The sequence below is a fragment of the Rhineura floridana genome, chromosome 19 (genome assembly GCF_030035675.1).
Source record: "Rhineura floridana isolate rRhiFlo1 chromosome 19, rRhiFlo1.hap2, whole genome shotgun sequence".
NCBI classification, from domain to species: Eukaryota; Metazoa; Chordata; class Lepidosauria; order Squamata; family Rhineuridae; genus Rhineura; species Rhineura floridana.
The window spans coordinates 27,073,992-27,092,861 of NC_084498.1; the positions used below are offsets into that span (position 1 = coordinate 27,073,992).

At 48.9% G+C, this 18,870-nt stretch overlaps 2 protein-coding genes across 4 annotated transcripts in view; both read right to left on the reverse strand.

The window, feature by feature from the left end:
• Positions 1-435: 435 nt before the first annotated feature.
• LRRC74B (leucine rich repeat containing 74B) lies at positions 436-11,184 on the reverse strand. The gene is made up of 11 exons (XM_061602627.1): positions 11,067-11,184; positions 8,791-8,950; positions 7,345-7,487; positions 6,193-6,325; positions 5,716-5,922; positions 4,807-4,916; positions 4,053-4,168; positions 3,862-3,940; positions 3,542-3,637; positions 3,075-3,191; positions 436-2,102 (listed from the first exon to the last, which is right to left on the reverse strand). The coding sequence occupies exons 1-11, from the start codon at positions 11,181-11,183 to the stop codon at positions 2,094-2,096; spliced, it is 1,287 nt and encodes a 428-aa protein (XP_061458611.1). The 5' UTR covers position 11,184; the 3' UTR covers positions 436-2,093.
• Positions 11,185-12,722: 1,538 nt separating this feature from the next.
• The window catches only part of AIFM3 (apoptosis inducing factor mitochondria associated 3), a 39,438-nt gene continuing 33,290 nt past the window's right edge, over positions 12,723-18,870 (reverse strand). For all 3 annotated transcript variants that reach the window (XM_061602553.1, XM_061602552.1, XM_061602551.1), the window contains 3 exons: positions 17,607-17,682; positions 15,912-16,016; positions 12,723-14,044 (listed from right to left, as the gene is read on the reverse strand). In XM_061602553.1, the coding sequence (XP_061458537.1) occupies positions 14,005-14,044; positions 15,912-16,016; positions 17,607-17,682 (221 nt within the window). In that variant the 3' untranslated portion in view covers positions 12,723-14,004. The remainder of the gene's footprint in view (positions 14,045-15,911; positions 16,017-17,606; positions 17,683-18,870) is intronic.

Below are 18,870 nucleotides of genomic sequence, written 5' to 3' on the forward strand. Positions count from 1 at the left end.
GCCAAGAAGGCTGCAGCGCTAACAGCAAGACCTTTCCCACAGCAACACCCACTTCTAGTCCTCCCCCTCCCCACCAAAACAAATCCCAAGCCCAGAGGATGACCTTGCCCCACACTTTACCAAGGCAGGGTCCTGCACAGCATCCCACTGGGTCATTCCACAGTAGTCTGAACCAGCATCTCCGTGCTGAGGTTGCACTTCCGTACAAAACAAGCCAACTTGGAAACACCTCCAAAGAACCAGTTTTAGACTCGCAGGAAATTAAAGCAGGAAGGATATGCATGAAAGAGAGGCAGAGAGAGCACCTCTTTCATAAGTAGAAACAAATATTTTATATTTAAATCTTTTCCCAAGTGGAAGCTTTCCCCGCACGTAACAGAAGTAGATCTTTAAATTGTTCAGAGGCATTCTGCAACACAGCAGTTGTCAGGCACTTTTATTTGCACTTGTAAGTATTCAGGGTGCAATCTCCATCGTCTACAATTAGGTTAGGCCACGTTTATTGCATTTACGAATTGTTTCTCACAGCAAAAAGTCCCAGAGTGATTTACAACAAAACTAAAAGACAATGGTAAAAATACATCATCAGAGTTAAGAAAAGAAAAAGGTCCAATCATCGGTGATGCCCAAATGTCTGGGGATAGGGGGAGTGGAGTCTTCGCCTGGCACCAAAATGATGACATAGATGGTGCCAGATGGGCCTCTCTGGGGAGAGCGTTCTGTAGGAAGGGAGCGACTACAAAAAAGGATTTCAAGAGATGGCGCTCAAAAGAAGTCAAGGAAGACAGCAGTGAACTGGATGGTTTCCTGGTCTGACTGGCTACAACAGGGATGGCCAACCTGGTGTCCTTCAGATGCTCTTGGACTACAACTCCCAGAAGCCCCAGCCCAATAATGCCAATGGCCAGGAACGATGGGAGATGCAGTCCAAAAGCATCTAGAAAGCCACAGGATCCCCACTCTTGTGCTGCGCAGCAAATCCCTCTGCCAAAGCTTCACTAGGGATGCACTTCTGGGTGCTCCGTTCCAAGGAGGACAAGAGGCCCAAAGATTTAGCTAGTTGTTTCAAAACAGGATGTGAATTTCACCTCTGCAAAACTCCAGGCTGGGCTCCCCTTTCTCAGAGCCAGCAGCTCAACCTCAAAACCCCACAGCACATGACAGATGTCGAATATTGACAAACTGGACGGGGTTCAGAGGAGGGTTGTGCAGACTATGCAAGAGGAAACGTGCAAAGAGTGTGGTTCAAGTAGTAACAGGCTTAAAATTTGAGGAAGGCAGGTTTTTAAACCAGTAATTTCCAAACTTTGTGCCTGAAGGCATGAATATGGAGAGAGAAAATAAAATCATGAAAACAGTCCCATGAGCTGCAAATTGTCTTCTCATAGGAACATGGGGGAACTAAGTTAGACCCTTGGTCCATCTAGCTCAGTACTGTCTACACTGACTGGCAGCAGCTCTGCAGGGTTTCAGGCAGAAGTCTCTCCCGGCCCTCTTCTGCATGCAAAGCAGGTGGCTCAACCACTACCAACCTTCACACAGAAGAGGCTATCTGCTGTGCTCGGTCCTTACCTCCTTCCAATCAGCCTCAGCTGGGATTCAGTGGCATACTGCTCCTTACCATGGAGGCTCATCTTATGTATCCCAGCCAACAGACCCTCCTTCTCCATGAATTAATCTAATCCCCTTCAGATGGCCATTGAAGGTAATGGCCATCACCACAACCAGTGGCAATGAGTTCTATCATTTAATTATGTGCCAGTCGCCATAAGTCGGGAGCGACTTGAAGGCAGTCCATTTCTATTTTCAATTCTTACACATTAGCCCTTGCTGGGGGTGGGGGAGTTAGAGTGAAGCACCTCCAGTTTTAATCTGGAATATAAAGGTCGGTGTGAACAGGCACTACGTTTGGAAAATGCTGGGTTAAATGCGAGGACGAAGCAAGACAGAGTATGGATGGGGAGGGACGACAAGGCCTCCCCGCCGGTTGAATGTCTGTAGAAGGGACAGCAGAGGCTCCTCTCTCATCGTACAGGTAGCCAAAAAGGGAATACGAGCGGTTCCCCAGGGCCATCCAGGGTTGGGGCATCTTCTTAGGAAACCTACGAAAAGAGGGACGCCCAAAGTCAGCAGCAATCCTCCTTACTGATGCTTGTTCCAGTGGATTTCACCAGCTGAGAAGCTACAAAGCAGAAGAGTCAGACTCTTGCCCATTTGAGAAAAGCCTTGAGATCCAGCCTTGGAATCTAACCAACCTCTGCATTTGGGGAGCAGAACTACGAGGGAGGCTCAGGCCAGGGAATTTTAAAGCCAGACTTTAAAGCCCCCAGTGCTTGTCTGTAGAAGTGGGAAGTGGCATCCCAGGGCCAGCTGTGGAAGCCCGAGCGCAGAGAAGTGTCAGGAACACTGAGCTGGAAGGCACAACCCATTGAAACGGGTTCTTAACCATGAACCAGGCCCCCCAAAAAACCAATTTTCAATGCAAAAATATGAGTTGCATTTAGTTAGTTATTTCTGTGGGTCCATGGCTTTCATTAGATTCTCAAAGGGGTTCATGACCCAAAAAAGGTTAAGAACCACTGCACGAACAGGACTTTTGTCCTTTAAAATTGGGGATGGGTCAGGTTAACCAAATAAGACCTACAGATCTTTCAAAGGGACTATCCCCTTCAAATCTTGATGCTGTGATGCTAGCTTACACCACCCAAGGATCTTCTAGTGAGCAAAGAAACTTGTCCAGGGAACAACTGAAATGCTGATGGGGGAAAAAAACATAATTTGGATCATTTCCCCCTAATTCTTTTTCCAGCTGGGGATTTTGCTAGAGGGGTGGGGGCTTGCGTGGAGACAAAGGATAGTTTTTTCATAGCACTGAAGGTGTGCCGAGGGCAGAGTGACTCTTTGTCCCTCCATCATCTGGGGTCAAACAGGTTTTGCATTTATTTAAACACAACAAAAGCTTGCAAGACTTGTTTGATCAGAGACGACAGGTGGATGAATGAGCACAGACCAAGGGCAACAACGCCACTGGAAAAGACCTTCTTGCCCACCTAGAGTGGATTTGCTTTCCGCACCTTTGACAGGTCTGTCCTGAACAAGCGGTTGGTTCCGTCGTGTTTGATCTGAAGGCTCGGGAAAGTGTCCTGGACCGCATCGCAAACTCCTGCAAAGTCCTGCTTCACAATGATCTCCTGAAGAGGGAGAAAAGTCACCCCCTCAATCGCCACACCATAAGCGGACGGGGGATGATTCTCACAGAAGAGGGGAGGGGGACCTTATCCCCAATTCCAGCCTCCACCCAGCTGTCTCAGACAAAACGGAAAGCCAGCCAGCCTCCTCTTGCTATTCTGCGGGTGGGATTCAATCACACACCGGCAAGCGCAGGTTGCGCAATTATAGTCGATTAGGTGGTCTTGTGCAACAGACCCCTTTCTGATGGGAGTTGTAGTCCAAACACCTGGGGGACACCAGCTTCGCAAAGGTTGGCCTGCTGTACTGCAGAAAGACCCCCCCCCTCTTCCACCCACCCACCGATACCTACGGAAAAATCCAGGACCTCTAAGGCAGCACCAGGATTTGCTCGGATGGCTTTGAGAATCCCGATGCAGCCTTCGCTCTGGATGGGGTTCCTGGACATCTGCAGATCACAGAAGAGAAGCATGTTGGGGTGTTTATGGCGGAGGAAGGATGGGTGACCTGTGGCCCTCCAGATGTTGCAGGACCGCAACTCCCATCCTCCCTCAGAACTGGCCATGCTGGCTGAGGCTGATGGGAACTGGAGTCCACCAACAACAGGAAGGCCACAGGATCGCACCCATCCCTGCGTTTACAAGATCTGGTTCTCTCCAAAAAGCCACTTACATTGAGACTCTTCAGGGTCTTGTTTTCTTTCAGGCCCACAGCCAGGCAGAGGGCTCCTTCCAGGGAAACGCGGTTATTCCTGATGAGAAAAAGGGAGAAAACCCTCTTAAGCCTTTTGCCTTTGCGTTCTTTCCTTTTTAGGGAAGAAAATATGCCCAACATCAGAGTCGAGCCACGTGCAGCACCGTTACCTCACGCTGAGCACTTCCAACACGTTGTTGGCTTTTAGGGCCTCGCCCAGGGCAGCAGCCCCACCATTGCCAAAGCCGTTGTAGGAAAGGTCCAGCATGCGAAGGAATATGTTTGCCTAAGGAGGGAAGGAGGGAGGCAGCCTTAGCAAAGCTTTGGGGAAATCTCCAAGGCCCAGGGGCCAACACTAGGTGGACATGACACACGAGGAGGCGGGGCTTGATCGCAAGCTCCGCCCACCCCACCTCCTGGGAATGGTGCCACGGCTAGGGCCTACTCAGCTTGCCACACCTGCACCAGCCAGCCCCTTCCTTGTCCACAACTGCCAGCTGGGGGGCAACTGGGCTCCTTGGGACTATGCAGCTTGCCCATGGCTGCACAAGTGGCAGGGCACGTGACCCCTGAGCCACTCACTGTGGGGATGATCTTTAGCTGGCCCTTGACACCCAGGAGACACGAGTGGGGATTTGAACTCACAGACTCTGGACTCCCAGCCAGGCTCTCCTCCCCACTGTGCCATACTAGAGCTGTTAGGAGACCCTTATTGCCCTCACAGAGCTACCATTCTGAGTGGTTTAACCAGCAATCTCCCTTCCCAGGGAACTCTGAGAAGTGTCCTACCTGCAATGGGGACTGAACCTAAACCTTTTGCATGCAAACAGATGCTCTGACATGGAGCTATGGCCCTAACGTCTCCCATGACCTTGCAACTGTAGCTACCCAGTTTGGAAGTTCTGGAAAGACAGCAGTTCCTACCCCCAAGCCTTTGGCGACAGCAACTGCTCCGTGGCCCCGGAGGTAGTTCCAGCTGAGATTGAGCTCCTTCAGGCCCACGTTCTCTGCAATTGCTGCTCCAAGAACCTCACCTGGACAGATACAGGGGGAGGAAAAGGTTGTGGAGCACAAGAAATGGCCTGGAAGGTCAGGGCAATGGAAACCTTGGGCCAAGAGAGTCTGCAGCATCCAGAAGACCCCTCTGATCTTGTCCCCCCCCCAAGCCCCCGACTTAAAGAGCCTTGCGTCGGTGGAGCCTCACAACAGGAAGTCACGGTGACCCAATCTCCCCCATACTACAGATATTTCTCCCCAAAGAGAAGACAGGGAAAGAATGCGCCCGGAAGGAACCGCAAGCTGAGAGAAAGGGTCCTGCAGGAAGAGGCAGGCATGGAGCAAAGAGCCGAGAAGGAATTTGTGGGCTTTGGCTCTCTGCTCTTTGGGAAAGAGAGGGCAGCTCCCAGGGCTGTCCAACCAGGAGGAAAGGGAGGCATGCAGAATCTGCTGGGAAGGTCTCCTGCACAGGCTTGGGGGTCAGGGTACCTGAAGGGCCATCTGTTTCCCCATTCTTTGAGATGGTCAGCAGAGGCCCTTCTCCAGATCCTCCTGCCACTTGAAGGTTACAGGGGAAAGAGGGTATTTTCAGTAGCAGCCCCCTGACCTTGGGCCCTTCGCCAAGGGAGGCTTGCCTGGCACCCACTCTGATGTCGCTCTGCTGCCAGTCGAAGACCACTTCCTCAGGCTTTTTTGCTTTAGTTCATCTGTGCATTCTTGCTATTCTGTTACTGCTTTTTTATGCTGCTTTTGTAGATTTGCTGTTTTAGCTTATTTTTCATGCCCCAGGTTGGCAAAGGCGGCTCGGTCTCCTCCTCGCCAGAGAAGCTGCTTTACCTGCCGGCTCGCCAAGCATGTTGTGACTCAGATCGAGGGACTCCACTTTGTTGTTGATCAGGAAGGCATCTGCCAGGTGCTTGGCCGCGGCGTCGTCGAGTTCATTTCCAGAGAGCTTCAAGGTCACAAGTGTGGCATTTTCCCGAAGCATAGCAGACAGGGCCTTGGCCCCTCTCACTCTGAGTCTGTTCTCTGATAAATCAACATCTGAGAGGGAAGAAGATTGACCTTTAGCCTTGACCCCATATATAAAAATCCCTCTCGGGCCTCTTCCACAATGCCCTGTCCTTCTGCCAACCCCTTGAACAGACATTACCTCAGAATAACTGATCTCACTGACAATACCTCAAAGAAAATCTCCTCACCCGACTCATCTCTACCAAGCAAGCAAGCAGCAAGCCACCCAATATCTCCTGGACTCTAAAAAGGACTCTGTTTTGCCCTTTTGCTTCCGTGAAACCACATTAAGGCACACACCTGAAATATAACAATTTTCTTTCAACATATCTGCCACCGCAGTTGCTCCATCGCCGTTCAGCCAGTTGTCACACAGGTTTAACTTCACAATGGACGTGTTGTTTGCCAAAGAAAGAGCCAGAGCTTTGGTCCCCTGGAAAAAGGAAGAGGGAAAAGTGAAGAAACATGTGGACTGTCTATGCTGGGTCAGACCAAGAGCCCATCTAGACCAGCAAGCTGCCCTGTCTCTCACAAATGAATGCGCTGGCAGGGGCTGATGGGAGCCACAGCCTGAAGGGCACCAGGTCGGGATGGCAGTATTACGACCTTCATCACAGGCATCTTTCCAGGTTCCTGCACCATCCAAGCAATGGTGGATGACTACCAGGGACGAGCCCTTCTCAGTGGTGGCACCCCAGTCGTGGAATCCTCCCCTTAAGGAGGCTAACCTGGCACCTACCCAGATTTCATTTCAGGGCCAAACATCTTGTTTTTATGCTGCTCCTAGGGATTGTATTGTTTTTAGTCTATTTTTTATGTTTCAACCTGTTCTATTGTGTTTTGACATTTTGTCAGGGAATTTTAAGCAGCATATAAATCCCTAATATCAAATAAAGGGCCTTTTCAGTTGTGGCTCCCCCTCTGTGGGATGCTCTCCCCAGTGAGGCCCGCCTGGCGCCTTCGCTAACATCTTTTCGTCCCCAGGTAAACACTTGCCTTTTTTCCCTGGCCTTTTGATAGACTGTGATGATAATGGTGGTGGGGTGGGTGGATGGATATATATTTTAATGAATGATAGGCATTTTGTATTTATTTTTTTAGCAGTATAATATATTTATGTTTATGTTGTATGTCACTTGGAGACCTTTGGATAACATGTGACTAACAGGTCTAATAAATCATCACCATCATCAATCAACAGTGTTAATAAGAAGAAGAATCAGCAGTTCCACAGAATGCCTTGCATATGTTTATCTTAGTAATCCGTGCAACAACCCTGTAGAGAAGGTCAGTATCGTTATTCCCACACTGCAGATGGAAAGCGAGGACAGGAAGAGAGATGGGCTGGGCTGAGAGAACAGGAGCTTAATTAAGGGCACCGAGTATGAGAGGCTGCTAAATTAACCCTCCCTACCCAAGGGCAGCGTTTCTGGGGGGCCAAAGCAAGGCTACCTTGGGTCCGAGGCCGTGGTGCTTCAGGGTCAGCTCAGAATTCTTCATGTGACGTAAAAAATAAGAGGTGGGAACGACGCCGTACATTTGGCAGGCATTAAGGTATTTTGCTTTTCCTGTTGGATCGTATGGTGTCTTAGAAGCTAACATCAGGAGAGAAAGAAAAAAGGTCAAAGACACAGGGAGGGAAAAATCAGCTTTCTCCAAATCGAGAAAGATATTTAGTTGTAAGCCAAGCCTATTTAAACATCTGCAGTAAATGCATAGGAACAGAGGCAGCTGCCTTATATTGAGTCACACCAGTGGTCCATCTAGCTCCGTATTGTCTGTACTGACTCACAGCAGCTCTCCAGAGTTCCAGCAGGAGTCTCTCCTAGTCCTACCTGAGTGAACTAAGGAACTTCTGCATGCAAAGCAGTTGCTCTGCCATGGAGTCATGGCCCTTCTACATCCAAGGTCGCTGTGGCCTTAAGAATCACAGTGCAAATTCTTGGAGGACAGGCACGCCAAAGACAGGTGGCCGACAGGAAAACGGAGCGCGCTAGTCACCCTGAACGTTGCTGGGCCTGCGGCGGGTCCTGGAGCGTTTTCGCCCAAGGATGGGGCTGCTGGAGCTGTGCCACGGGGCCTTCGGCGCCGGCGACCTGTCCCAGGTGCTGGGGGTGAGGCGGGAGGCTTCGCCGGACAAGATCCGCCGTGGCTACCACAAGGTCTCGCTGCCGGTGCATCCGGACCGCGCCGACCCCGCCAATAAAGAGACGGCCACCTTGCATTTTCAGATCCTGGGCAAGGTGTATACAGTACTAAGTGACCAGGAACAACGGGCTCTGTATGACCAGCAGGGGATTGTGGATGAGGAGTCAACTGTGCTAACCCAGAACTGCAACTGGGAAGAGTACTGGAGGCAGCTCTTCAAAAAAGTCTGCGAAGACTGATTTTTGCAAATCTGAGCCTTATGTGGCTTTTTGTGTATTATGTAAATACTCTGACGGTCTATTTTCACAGCTAGCTAACCCTGGGCTCTCCCGTGCCTTTAATTAACAATATTATGATAATGTTATTTGTTATTTAATTTGTTTTTTTTAATTATATTGTTTTTATTGTATTTTTATTGTATTTTATCCCTGTGTTTATTTTTCTTTGTAAGCCACCTTGAGGGCCTTTGGCCGAAAGGCGGGGTATAAATAAATAAATAAATAAAAAGACTGACATAATAGCTACAAAGAGAACTACCATGCTCAGAGACAGCATACCCTTCATCTAAACCATGGGGGCTGTTGGCATGTAACCTGTAAGCCAGAAATAGCCAACATGGTGCCCTCCAGATGTTGTTGGGCTACAATTCCCATCACTCCCAGCCAGCACAGCCAATGGTCCACGACAATGGAAGCTGCAGCCTAATAACACCTGGAGGGTCACAGATTAGTCACCTCCTTTACGCCACACCTTCTGTTTCAAGGTCTGTGTCCCAGCCTTCATCCTTTGCATCATCATCATCATCATCATCCTCGGCCTCCTCTCCAGAATCATTCCCAGCGTTCTCTGTGTGACAGGCATCGTGTTCTTCAAATACGTTCTGGGGTTCCCCAGCGGGCATTGCAAAAGTCTGAGGAAAGACATTATCCAGATGTGTGTGCATGTACACAGATGTTTACCCTGAGAAAGCAGTCATGCCAAAGTCCCCCTACCCAAACCCTGAGAAATAAGGAGGAAGCTGGTTTAAAAATGACAACAAATAGCTGAAGTAGAACTATCGCAGCAGGACAAGTGGGTGCGATCGTGGTTTCCATCAAGACATATTGAAAAAGTCTTATCATGTTCTGGAAGGTGATGAACTGGGTTCCTGCCAGGAGGAAGGGCGGGATATAAATAAAATGATAAATAAATAAATAAAATAATGAATAAACATGCCTGTTAATGCCTGGAAATACAAATATTGGCAGCGCTTTAAGATAGCCTTCCCCAGCCTGATGCCCTTCAGATCTTTTGGACTGCAATTACCATCAGCATCATATGGCTGTGCTGGCTAGAACTGATTAGTCCAAAACATGTGGAAGGCACCAGGATGGGGAAGGGAACCCATGGCCCTCCAGATGTTGTTGGACTCCAACTCCCATCAGCCCCAGCCAAGATGGCCAATCAGGGCTGGTTCTAAAGGGCAGCCAGGTTGGGCACTGGCCCGAGGGCCCCGGAGCTACAGGAGCCGCTGAGGGGCCCCTGAGGGGCCCTCTGCTCCGCTTCCGTGATCCGCGCCGCCCCACGCCCCCCACTTACCTGTCAGCCGGCTTTTTAGCATTGCCCTTAATGAAGATGGCAGCCGCAGCTTCCCTAAGGTACTGAAGCCGCTGCCGCCATCTTACTTGATGGCAGAGATGTGCGCACGTAGCACACACATGTGCCATCAACAAAGATGGTGGCGGAGGCTTTATTCCCCTTAGGGAAACCGCGGCCGCCATCTTCATTAAGGGCAATGGTAAAGAATAGACAGGTAAGGGGGCCGTGGGGGGCACGTGCGTGTACACCCACTGGGGGGCCAGGGCAAGCTGATGCCCAAGGGCCCCCGCATGCCTGGAGCCAGCCCTGTAGCCAATGGTCAGGGATAATGGAAATTGGGAGTCCAGCAACATATGGTGGATGCCACATTGCCTGCCCTTGCTCCAGAGCAGGGGTTCCCAAAGTGTGCTCCACGAGCATCATTCAGGTGGCCCGGGCACAGCTTGTCTGTGGATCTGCAGTTGAACATGGGAGGCAGCACATCCATCACACTGAATATTCATATCGATTTTTAATTCTATTTCTGTTACTTCTTTTATTACTTGTATGGTATTTTACTGTATTACAGTTTGGATCCTGTGGAATTACAGCTGCTATGACGGGCAGGCAAAACATTAAGACTCTCAGCAATTTTCAAGTGGGCCATGGGGGGGGAAGTTGGGGAGCCACTGTCTTCAGGGCTGGCACCAGGCATAACTGGGTCCTTGGGCCCCAGGCCTGTGATGCCATAGCCTAAGCCCACCTGTGTGCCCCACCTACCTCTCATGTCATGTGAATGGCATGCACGCATGCCTGCCATTAACCAAAATGGCGGTGGGGATGTTAGCCCCTTAGGGAAGCCCCCACCTCCATCTTGGGTGATGGCAAGCATGCACGGCATTCACACTGATGGGAGAGGTAGGTGGGGTGCGCGTGTGGTCTTATTAAGCCTACGCTGTCTGTATTGAGGGGCGTGCCTGGGAGCTCACTCTCCATGCCAGGGTCGGGTTGCAGGACCTGACGCTGCCATGGATCACAGAACGGGAGCTCCACCCTCCCACCCCAAGGAGGTCCCTCCAGGGGCCCTCAGCCAGGGCCCAACCTGGCCGCCCTCTAGCACCAGCCCTAACTGGAGCAAGGATGTGGGGCACCTGTGGCCCGCCAGATGTTGCTAAACTACAACTCCCATCATCCCTCACCCCAGGCTATGCTAGATAGGAGCTACAGTCCAAGAGCAATATAAATGCCGTGTTGTTATTTTGCTTAAGGGCCTCTCCTAGCTGCTTAGTTTTAGCACCCCTGCTTGAAAGAACGCCGCTGCATGAGCCCCCACAAGCTCCGCCTCCCTCCCAGAACTACAACTCCCAGAATTCCCCGGGGCCATGTCAGTCCCCGCCCACCAGCCACTCGGGCCTTTCTCTCCTGCCGCTCCTCCGGACCGTACAGGTCTCCTTCGCCGTTTCTCTCACCGCTGAGCCTTCGGAGGCGCCGGCCAGGCGGACGTCGTTGGCGGATCCGCTACCAGGAAGCCGGTCCCCGACATCAGTCTCCTGCTCGGGCACCGGCGAAAGCGGCGGCTTCGGCATCGGCGCGGCTTCGGCCTAGTCCGCCCACTGGCTGCCATGGCAACGGCGTCGTGCCTAGGAGTGAGGGGAGGGGCTTGGGAGGGGAGCGGCGGGCGCAGCCAGGAATCGCGGGAGACGATTGGAGGGTGGAAGTGAAGAAGTTATCCTATCATGGTTTCTCAGCTGATTAAAGGCAGCAACAGTGCCCGCCTTGTGAAGTGAGGTTGAAAACTTCGTGCTGAACTCGTGGTTCGCGGGTTCGAGTCCCCCTTGGAGCTACTGGGCCTCTTTTCAAATTAAAATTGTTTGCAGCCTTCGGGGGGGGGTGAGGGTTTGGGGCCACAATACAAAAGTATAATGGCAATACCGTGCAACTTTTACAATAAAAGAAAGTAACGAAAATGGCCTAAATACCATCACTGCCTTTCATTGGACAGTGTGGAAATAATTTTAGTCTTATCAAACCCTTTATTTATTTATTTTAAAAGGTCTGCATGGGCTAAATCAGCCTGAGCTTAAAGGCAGAGGAGCAAGGCAAGTTAAAAGGAAGGAAGGTGGCAACCCCAGGAGAGGACTACTTTCAACCCAACCAGCCCCACTGAGCATTTGCAACACAATCCCAAGCTAGGCAGAAGCTGCGTGTTTTAGTGTACAGTTTGTGTTACAGTTTAGTGTTACAGTTTGTAACATTCTGTGGCAAAGGAAGTGAAATGAAGCTACGTGCGGGCAGATGAAACGCAGGGTGGGCAAATTCAGCCAGCACTTCTTTTCAACTCTTAAGAGCCACCCACAAGAGTTGCTTCCTGTTCCTCCATGGAATACATGTTCCTCATGTATTAAGCAATGAAAAACATGACAGTGGTAGACTATCTGCCTTCAGGCATTTCTAAAGCCACCAGAATGGAAGCTGGTGGCCTCACGATTGGCAATCTCCGTTGGAGGTGAAGAAGATCAGAAGCTGGGGATGGGGCTAGTCCTGTTTGAGGAGGAGAAGGTTCAGCTGCTGTTTCTCCCATAACTGCACCCTCACCAGGCGACAGGTACATGGGAAGAGAAATGTAGCATGTCCCGGCCACATAAAGAACCCACATTGGGAAGCTTGAGTTTCAGATTTCAAAATGTTGTCACTGAGCGCTGATGACAATAATGGGCTTCTCATTCCGTTTATTATGCTCCTCACCAGAGCTGCAAGAAAAAGGTGCCTGCTGGCTCTTAGAACCAGATAAATATATCTGATTGCCCAGAGTTAGGAAAAGTTCAAATCAACTGGAGTGGATTATTGGGAGAACTGCAGCCTGCCTTCATCACCTTCATGATGAGTAGGTAGGTATATCAGGGCTCTGTTTGGCCCAGTGCAAAAAGAAGCTCAACATTGTGTGCCAGGGAAGAGAGAATGCAACCATCTGAATAAGTCATGCAGCTGGAACACAGTTGCATTATTATATTGCATAATTTATTCTGGTGCACTAATCAGAGAGCCAGGGATGCCAACACTTCCCACAGCATGGAAAAATCTTATTGCTCTATATTCTATGACTTCTGAGAACAGGCATTGTCCACATACTTTCGAGCATACCTTGGCAACCCAAACGGCTAGTAACTTGCTTACGAAAAAAAAAAGTGCAATGATCCGGAAGCTGGATTCTGCGTCTTTTCTGCATTCGCGGAAACACACAGGGTCTTCCTGATACAGGCGGGGACACAGGTAAGGATGGCAAGAGGGAGCTGGGGGGGGGGAAACTGTGAGATGAAACCTGGATCCCACCAAGAATGGGGGGATCTGTCCATTTCAGTTTCTCTTAGTTTCTCATTTTCCCGACATTTCCACATCAGTGTGCTTTTTTTTTTTTAAAAGTCCTCGTGACAATTAGTAAGCATTTTAGGGCAAATTTCTTCTAACGCACATGCTTGTATGCGATTTTGTTAACATACACATTTTTGCAAGCAATTTTTCCAAATATGCATTTTTAATGTTGTTTTCATTAAAATGCACCTTCATATGCATATTTGACCCTAGCATATGCATTTTTACACATTACTTGCTGGAGAACTGCTTTGCAAAATTCAGGGAAGTGTAGCTTTCAAAAGATGGCTGCGTTCCAGTTTGCATATTGTTTTGGAAAGTGCAAATTAGGTGGGTTCGCCTTTAAATGCAAACAGAATCAAATTCCTCCCCCAATCCTGATGCAAGACCAACAGAACTGCGGCAGTGCAGGCACAGCCTAAGCTGCTGCAAAGGGGACAAATAGAGGTGGGTGTGCCTAGGCACAGCCCCCAACGTCTGCCCTGCCAGCCCAGTTTCTTTGATTGTGGCTGCTGTAAGGCACACACAGACACACACCCAGTTTGTGGCTCATATAAGGGAACGTTTGAGGAAGAACATTATGGACTTGATTCAAGAGAACTGTGATAGCAATGGAGTGGACAGGTAGAGCAGCTGGAACATGGCTGGCAAGGGGATGCAGCTAACTCCAATCCATGGAGATTTCCCTCTGTCAAAGGCTAGCCTTTGAGGTCCCTGTTTCCAGCAACAGCACTCCACTCTGCTCCTATGAAAGTGCACAAGCGTGAGCCCCATTTCCCCATCCTCCCACCACTCCACTGGATTTTTCCAGCTTGGCCGCAAGAGGTCATGGCAAGCCGATGAATTCCGAGGGGGCCCTTTCCCTCTGGTTGCTCCAGGGGGGGCTGATCTCAGCATCAGCGGTCCCAAGCATGGGCCCTTGGGGGGCTGTAGGGGGTGAACGGTTCAGGGAAAGGTGCTGGATTCATCGAAGGGACCTATGGCACCTCCACTCTGGCTGCTGCAGAGTCTGTCGGAAACCAGCCGTTTCTAGGGCTGTTAGGAGCCTTTTCCAGTTAGCCAGGACATGTCTCCAGTTCTGCAGGAAAGACAAAAGACAATCAGGTTCATTGTAGGAATGTTCCCTGAACTCCCAAATCAGCAGCATAAACCTTAGTCTGGAGACAGGCAATAGTTTTGAAGCAAGTTGAAATGCAAAGATCAGAAATGAAAGCAGGAAGAGTGGACAGTTTTCACTGGGACCTGGGTATTAATTCAGAGATCAACAGTGGGACGAGGAATTGTTAAATGCTTCCCCCCAACCAACCACCTTCACTGCACTCCCAGTTGTGACCCCATCGCCTGCTGCCATTGGACAAAATTGATATAAAAGCAGTGGAAAGGGAAGGGTTAAAGTGATGGCGATGGTTCCTAGAGAGGTGGACCATAGAGAAGGATGTGGCTGGAGCCCAATTTAGGAAGTGGCCAAACAAACCTAATCAGCCAAAATAGCAGTGCAACGGGTTGTCTACACCTGGCCCCACAACCACAGGCCTGAACTGAAGGATCCCCATAAGGGTTGAGATGGTGAGTTTGGCACGACTGCCTTTCCATAGCTGAGATTCAGTCACCCCAAACTGTTCCCCTCCAGCTGTTTTGGACTAAAACTCCCAGCAGCCCCAACCGACACGGTTGGGAAGTTGCAGTCCAAAAGAGCCAGAAGGCACGACTTTGGAGAAGGCTAGCTAACAGGATAACTGTCCTTTCCTGCATTTATCATTATTATTAAATTACATTTATATCCTGTCATTCCTCCCAAAAGGAGCCCATGGCAGCAAACAGACAATATAACGCTAAAAACATCTATAAAACATCTGCAGAAACAGAGGTGAGTTTAAATCATCCAGATGAAATACTCTCCCCCATTTACACAGATTAAGAAGCACAAGTGTTGTGCCTGGCGGGGGACAGATCTCCCAAATTAACCACTTTGATAGAGTCAGCAAGTGACGACAGGTCCCTGACTGAAACAAACATACTTGCCATACCGGATGAAGAGCCTTAAATTGCAGCCGTGAAAGAGAAAGGAAGAGGAGGAAAGGATCAGTATTTGCTACTAGCCACATTGCCCTGCTGCAGGAACCTGCACTTGGGACGGTGTATCCTTCCTCAGTGTCAAAAAAAAACTGTAAAGTTCTGCACCAGGCTAACCCTTCCCCCCTCTGGCTTCTGGGGAATGATCAAGCATTGCTCACATGCTTTCCAGAATCTCTCTACAGCCACAATGGCTTGAAACTTGCCTTTGTTTTTCAAGTGGAAGCCAAGTCATTAACCTGAGTTAAGCAAAGCAGGATTCTGTAGCCCTTATAAATCCTGCACATTAATTTGTTATTTTTAATGATAGCTTTATTGAGGTTTTCAACTGCTTATCGTCTATTTTTATTTTGCAGTGTTTATTCAGCTGCTGCTACTCACAGGAAGGGGCAAAATAAAAAAAAGGCGCCAAAGCCCACCCTTTACCGGTGGAAATCCTGCCAGCCAACCCTTGGAGATTTCACCTCCTATCACTGCATCCACTTGCTGGGGGAAAATTCACCTGTCCCACGTCTGGAAAATGCAAAAGAGCTCTGCCAGAAAAGAAATAAAGAAAAGAACCTCGGCAGCCCAAATTTTAAGCAAATATTCACAGGCTTAAGGACTAGAAATATGCATTTAAAACAAATGCCAAGATCCACCGGATACTGCATTTTGCACCCCAGTGCCCAATTTTACACCTTAGTCATGGTGCAGTTGTGGAACATAGACAGCCCTGCCTAAATTGGTGTCCTCTGAAACTTGGGGATAGATCAACAGTTGAAACCTCTCTGCTCTCTTAGGACAGTCAAGCAACTTTGGGAAAGGAAAGAACATACAGCAATGGATGCTTTGAGGGACGCGCCAGCCTCAGCCCAGGGGCTGCAACTTACTCCACGTCTCGCTTCCGGATTGCCCTGCCAGCTGCCATGACATCCGCGACCTTGGAGACAAGGGGGTCATAGTTCATACTTGCCACAGCAAGCACCTCATCATTCCTACAATGAAAGATCAGAGAGGATTTGGGAGGTTGATGGAGAGGGAGAAGAGAGGGTGGCCTCCATGGGGGCAACCAAGCTTCCCAAGTGGGGCAGGAAATCATCTGAAGAACCAGGTGGATTTCAGAATGTTTGTGCCAGTCATCCCACCCCTGATGTGGCCAAGTAGACAGTTGAACAGCAGCCATACTCTGAAACATCTCCCTGAAACAACTCAATGCTCCTCCAGGTGACCTATCTGTTGAGCATTCATCCTGATTTGCTTGCACAAAACTTACACAGAGGGTAGATTGTATCTGGTCTTTGTTGAGCACCTGATTTGTTTACAGAGAGGTTATATGGCAATTAGCATTTATCCTGATTTGCTTGCAGAGTGTTTATCAGTTCTACAGATCAGAAGCAGAAGGCAGCTGTACACAGCACTGATTGGCCAGCTTCCGTGATGGCGTTAAGGCTTACATTACAACATGAGATATCACTGTGAGCTCTGCTTCCATATTATGCCAGACTTCACCCTTTCTGTGAGTTAATGTACTGATTTGTTTTAAAAAAAACCAAACCAAATTAGGGAATTCTCATTGTCGCTGCAATTCTTTGACTTTGCAGTTCTCCAGTCAGGGTGTACAAAAAAAATCCCACATATAGTGGGGCAAATTGTGCCTAAAAATGCATATATATTAATGAAAACAGCATACCAAAAAGGCATTATATTAGAGAAAGTTGCTTGCAAAAGTTGCTTGTATACTAGAGAAAAGTGCATACAAAAATGTGTCCATCAAGATAAATTTGCACTAAAATGCTGATGAATTTTCATGAGGACTATTTAAAAATAAATAAATAAATTGCAAACTGGTGTGGAAATGTGGATAATTGAATATACGACTGGAAAACTGAGAAACAGAGAGAAAAGGAAATGAACAGATTCACCTATCCTTAGTAAAGTGATGACCCAAACGTTCCCATTTGAAAGAACAGCACCCCAATTAGCCCCCAAAGTTACCTCCAGGATTGTATGCAGGGGGTCACCTTACTGTACAATGAACATCTCTTGGGGACCCTCCTAGACGGCAGAACAACACAGCTTCAGGGAGCTCATCTGTACATACCTCCCCCACAGCCGTTTAGAGTCTACCATGGCTGTCCACACACTTGAAAATCAGAACCCTATGGGCAGTGGATATATGTGAGACAATGATTCAGCTCCAGTATCAGTGAGGCAATGATTCAGCTCCGGGTTTTAGCCCAAACTTTCAAGGAGGTGTCCACGGTGCTGAAACCTATTCCCACAATAGGTTCAGCACCTTGAACAGCTCCTTGAAAGTTTGGACTAAACCCCAGAGCGGATTCACTTCCTCGTCGATATCAGGGCCACCAGTCTCCACTACTTATGGACTAGAAACTTGCTTTCAGCTCCTTTTTGAGGCTGAGGTTCTTAGGTTCTCTTCCCAGTACTAACCCATTTTCATGCTATGCAATTGCAGACCCCCAGAGTGCCATAAAACGGACCACAATTAGCATCATTTGCAAACATAACTTCTCCTAACATAACTTGGGTGCTGTTGCATCTCCAGAAAGAGAGGGAGCACTTACTTGGTGTAAAAAGCTACAAACTTTAGTTCATCTAAGTCCCCCTGAATGATCACATCATCAAATCCTTCTCCGTGGCCTGGAAAAAAAAGAAAATCATTGATTTATTTTATATTGTTTTAATGTTTTTATTGGAATTGCCTTACAGCAGGTGTGGGGAAACTTTGGCCCTCCAGATGTTGCTGAACTACAAACCCCTGACCATTGCCCATCCTTGCTGGAGTTAATGGGAGTTATAGTTCAGCAATATCTGGAGGGCCAAAGGTTCCCCACGCTTGCTCTGGAACATTTGCCAGACATTTATTTTATTACAACTATTTAGGAACCACCTTGCCAAGAGATTGCCCCAAGGTCAGATACAAACTCAACTGTTAATGCAATTCAAAATTAACTTGATTTGATAGTTGGTGTACCCTGCCCTGGAATCACTTGTTTGATGAGGGGTGGGTTAAAAATGAAATATATAAATATAAAATAATAAAAAGAAAGGAAAGCCATCTCCTGTAGACTGCATAAGTCTTGAAAATTAAGTACCTTTGCATATTTTTCCTACTGTGTGGCCATTTTCACTGCTGTGCACAACTTATTCTGGTTTTGGTAGTTAATGGGCGGAGCAAAGGCACTTAAGCCCCACCCCCCAGGCACTGGAAATCTGGTTCAGCCATGGCTTTCCCTTCTCAGATACCAGCAGGCAGCACCCACACTCCTGCTAGTGTATTCTTGGCAACCATAAGGCCTAGAAATTTGCCCTTTGATTTAGAAGGAAAGTGGAGATCCACAGGAAGCTAGAGTCTGCAGGGGGCACCGCATTCACAGTCTTTTAGTTTCAAAGGTTTCTATAAGCACAGCCAGAGTAAATATCTAGGATTATCTAGACTTGGGGACTTTTCTCAGCCCAAGGGCCACATTCCCTTCCAGGCAGCCTCCCAGGGTCCAGGGATGGGCAAGGCCAGAGGCAAACGTGGGTGGAGCTACAAATGTAAATATTACCTTTGTACAGTAGGCTAGTTTCTATACACTCACAGACCCCTTTCTGTCCTTCATCCAGACAAGCACGAGGCATGATCAGAGCTCAACAATGTGGGAACACACGATAGGCAAAAATGCTCAAGGAGGGTGTGGGCCAGTGAGGGGCGTGGCCTGGGGAGACTTCTGAGGGCCAGATAGGGAGGCCTGGAGGGCCACATTCAGCCCCTGGGTGTGGGGATCCTCACCCCTGTTCGAGCATTTGTTTGTGTGCAACAGGCTCAGCCCCGTCTGCTCTGCA